This window comes from Hevea brasiliensis, chromosome 8 (assembly GCF_030052815.1).
Source record: "Hevea brasiliensis isolate MT/VB/25A 57/8 chromosome 8, ASM3005281v1, whole genome shotgun sequence".
Classification (NCBI taxonomy): Eukaryota; Viridiplantae; Streptophyta; class Magnoliopsida; order Malpighiales; family Euphorbiaceae; genus Hevea; species Hevea brasiliensis.
Window position 1 is genome coordinate 80,501,252 of NC_079500.1, and position 3,854 is coordinate 80,505,105.

General features: G+C 35.9%; 1 protein-coding gene across 1 annotated transcript; it reads right to left on the bottom strand.

Annotated features, from left to right (window-relative positions):
• Positions 1 to 1,343: 1,343 nt before the first annotated feature.
• On the bottom strand, positions 1,344 to 3,448 carry LOC131182142 (uncharacterized mitochondrial protein AtMg00810-like). Its single transcript, XM_058150792.1, has 2 exons — positions 2,940 to 3,448; positions 1,344 to 1,410 (listed from the first exon to the last, which is right to left on the bottom strand). Exons 1-2 carry the CDS (start codon positions 3,431 to 3,433, stop codon positions 1,344 to 1,346), a joined length of 561 nt encoding a protein of 186 aa, XP_058006775.1. The 5' UTR covers positions 3,434 to 3,448.
• Positions 3,449 to 3,854: the final 406 nt, after the last annotated feature.

Below are 3,854 nucleotides of genomic sequence, written 5' to 3' on the forward strand. Positions count from 1 at the left end.
AGGACATTAAAATTATTTGCATGTTTACTAGCTTGATGAGATCAACTTAACTAATGCAAGACAAATCAATAATGGATGTGCCTGAGATTTTGAGCATTAGGGGCTAAGTAAATTATTGAACCTCACATGAGATGTGATGGGCAAGGAGTTGCTCACTTATAGTTTATTATAATTCCAATAATGGATGTGCCTGAGGATGATCAATAAGACTATAAGAATTCAATCACCCATTAGAAATCCATCCAACTAGGATTTCCATTTACTATTTTGAAAGTGTAGGATTTGCCAAGTTAGTGGGAGGACCAATTTGATTAAAAGACCATAATCATTTTGGTTAATTACTTCATACATTTACTAATTAATCTTGTTATTTTCTGCAGTTTATATTGTGATAAAAATGAGCACACAACAATCGCCACTATCCAATATCCTTGCGAGCATACTTGATCATAATAGGTTGATAGGACCTAATCTTTCTGATTGGCTCAAAAAATTAAAGCTTTTCCTAAATTTAGAGCATATTGGATATGTTCTAAATTCAAAAATTCCTGGTTCCTTACCTCTAGGGGCTACTACAGAGGAATTAGAGACTTTGGACAAGTGGAAGGAGCATGATATGAGAGCCAGATGTTATATGCTTGCTTCTATGGCTAATGAGTTATAGAAGCAACATGAAAACATGCAAAGTGCAAATGAGATCCTTCTTCACCTGCAAGAGTTGTATGGTGAATATAGTAGGAATGCTAGGTATGAGATATCTAGACAACTATTTCGAATGAGGATGTTAGAGGGATAAAATATAGGAGATCATGTCCACAAGATGATTCAGCTTATTGAGCAGTTGGAACATCTTGATTTTTACATGGATTTCCTACTTCAGACGAATTTGATCCTTCAGTCCCTACCAGAGTCATTTGGGATTTTTGTGATAAATTTCCATATGACTAAGCAAGAATGCACTCTAGTTGGCTTACTTAACATGCTAGTTATTGCCCAAAGGAATGTGCCAGGCAATAAAGGAAAATAGGTAGCTTTGGTTGCATCTTCTTCTTCCGTTGGAAAGACCAAGAAGAAGAAGGGCAATAAGAAAAAGAAACCTCAAGTTCTTGGACCTTCCAAGAAAATAGCCAAAAAGAAAGGCAAGACCAAAGCTGATAATGGCAAAGGAAAGTGTTTCCACTGCCAGAGGATAGGCACTGGAATAGGAACTGCCCAGAGTATCTTGCATCTCTGAAGGATAAGAAAGATAAACCTTCAAAAGGTATGTCTATATCTTATTATTTAGATTCTGATGATACTCATAGTTTATCTACAACTTGGGTTTTAGTTACTGGTGCGAGTTCTCACATTTCTTTTGATATGCAATAACTGGCAAGCAGTAGCAGCTTGTGAGCACGAGATGTTAGACTCCTGATTGGCAATGGCTCAATTGTTGAAGCTTTAGCCATAGGATCAAAATCTTTGTACATATATGGACATGTTTTGCATTTAAATAATATTTTGTATGTACCTGATGCTTTTAAGAACATCATTTTAGTATCTAGTTTGACTAGAAATGGTTATGAATTTCAGTTCACAAATGATGTTTGTAATATTTATTTTAGAAATGAATATGCTGGCTCGGGTTATATGCATGATAGACTTTATTATTTGGATAATAATGATGAATACAAATTGAATGCAAGAAATCTAAATAAATGTAATACCATAATGAAAATCAATTCCTGTCCAAAACATCTTTGGCACTTAAGATTAGGTCACATTGCAGAAGATAGGATTACAAAGTTGGAGAAAATAGGGATTTTATCTTCATTGGGTTTTAAACCTACTCCAACTTGTGAATCCTACCTTCAAGGCAAAATGACTATATCACCTTTTGTTGGACAAGGATTAAGAGCTGAAAATATTTTGGAACTAATACATAGTGATGTATGTGGTCCATTTAAGGAAATGGCTGGAGACAGTTTTCATTACTTTATTACCTTTATTGATGACAAATCAATGTTTGGGTATTTGTATTTGATGAAATACAAACATGAATCCTTTCAAAAGTCCAAGGAATTTAAGTCTAAAGTAGAAAATCAAATGGGAAAAAGTATTATAACTCTTCGATCAGATCGTGGAGGTGAATACTTAAGTACTGAATTTGATGAATACTTGAAAGAGCATGGCATTATTTCATAGCTGATTCCTCCAGGAACACCACAATTAAATAGTGTATTTGAAAGGAGAAATCGTACCCTATTAGATATGGTACGTGGCATAATGACCTATACTGACATGCCAATCTCCTTTTGGGGATTTGCATTAGAATCGGCTTTGCATATTGTAAATAGGATTCCATCTAAATCGGTCTCTTCCATACCTTATGAGATATGGCATGAAAGAAAACTAAGTCTTAAGCATGTTAAGATTTGGGGTTGTCTAGCTTACATTAAAAAGATGACGACTAATAAATTGAAAACCAAATAGAAAAGGGTCAATTTGTTGGATATCTAAAAGAAAGTTTTAGATATTTGTAGAAAGAGATGATTCTCATTAATTTCAATTAATCTGTACATGGGTATTTATATACAATTGATTCCTATAATTGTGTTATACTAATTAGGAAGAAATCCTAAATAAGAAATCCTAAATAGGAATACAGAATACAAAATATACACAGAAATAATATAATGATTGACTTTCCATAACACTCCCCCTCAAGTTGGAGCATAGATGTTAATCATGCCCAACTTGTTACAAATGTAGTCAATCCTAGCTCCATTCAGAGCTTTTGTGAAAATATCTCCTAAGCGCTCTCCGGTTTGACATGTCCTGTTGAGATGATCTGTTGTTGAATCTTTTCACGAACAAAGTGACAATCAATCTCAATATGTTTGGTCCGCTCATGAAATACCGGATTAGAAGCAATATGGAGAGTAGCTTGATTATCACACCACAATTTCGCAGGCTGGGGGGTCTTAAAACCTATCTCATTTAGTAATTGAAATATCCACATTACCTCACATACTGATTGTGCCATGGCTCTGTATTCGGATTCAGTACTAGATCGAGAAACTACACTTTGCTTCTTGCTTTTCCAAGACACCAAATTTCCTCCAACAAAAACGCAATATCCAGTAGTTGACCTCCTATCATCCTTTGATCCAGCCCAGTCGGCATCTGAAAAACATTCAACATTCAAATGCCCATGATTACCATATAACAAACCTCTTCCTGGAGCTCCCTTCAGATAGCACAAGATTTGTCCCAAGGCTTCCCAATGAGCAACAGTTGGGGAAGACATAAACTGACTTACCACACTAACAGCATAAGCAATGTCAGGACGAGTGACAGTAAGGTAGTTCAATTTTCCTACCAATCTCCTGTATCTCTCTGGATCTTCAAACAACTCACTATCCCCTGCTAACAGTTGTAAATTTGGAGTCATTGGTGCACTACAAGGCTTAGCACCTAATTTTCCTGTCTCTGTCAATAGATCGATGACATTTTCTTTGAGACAAGAAAATACCCTTCTTACTTCTCATAACTTCAATACCCAAAAAATACTTTAATAATCCCAAGTCTTTGGTCTGAAACTGGGTTTGGAGGAAGGTTTTAAGAGATGAAATACCTGCAGAGTCACTCCCAGTGATGATAATGTCATCCACATAGACTATTAGGAGAATTAGACCAGCCTCAGATTGCTTATAAAATACTGAGTGATCACACTTACTCTTTTGCATACCAAATTCCTGTACTGCTTCACTGAATCTCCCAAACCAGGCCCTAGGACTTTGTTTCAAGCCATAAAGAGACTTCCGAAGCCTACAAACTTTACCCAACTCCCCCTGAGCAACAAACCCAGGTGG

Bases quoted from the DNA above. Each gene is read 5' to 3' on its own strand.
- LOC131182142 (XM_058150792.1), bottom strand. From the start codon at position 3,433: ATGACTCCAAATTTACAACTGTTAGCAGGGGATAGTGAGTTGTTTGAA. The intron at 1,411-2,939 runs GTGTGATAATCA...ATTGCCAATCAG, and splicing joins CCCCAGCCTGCGAAATTGTG to GAGTCTAACATCTCGTGCTC.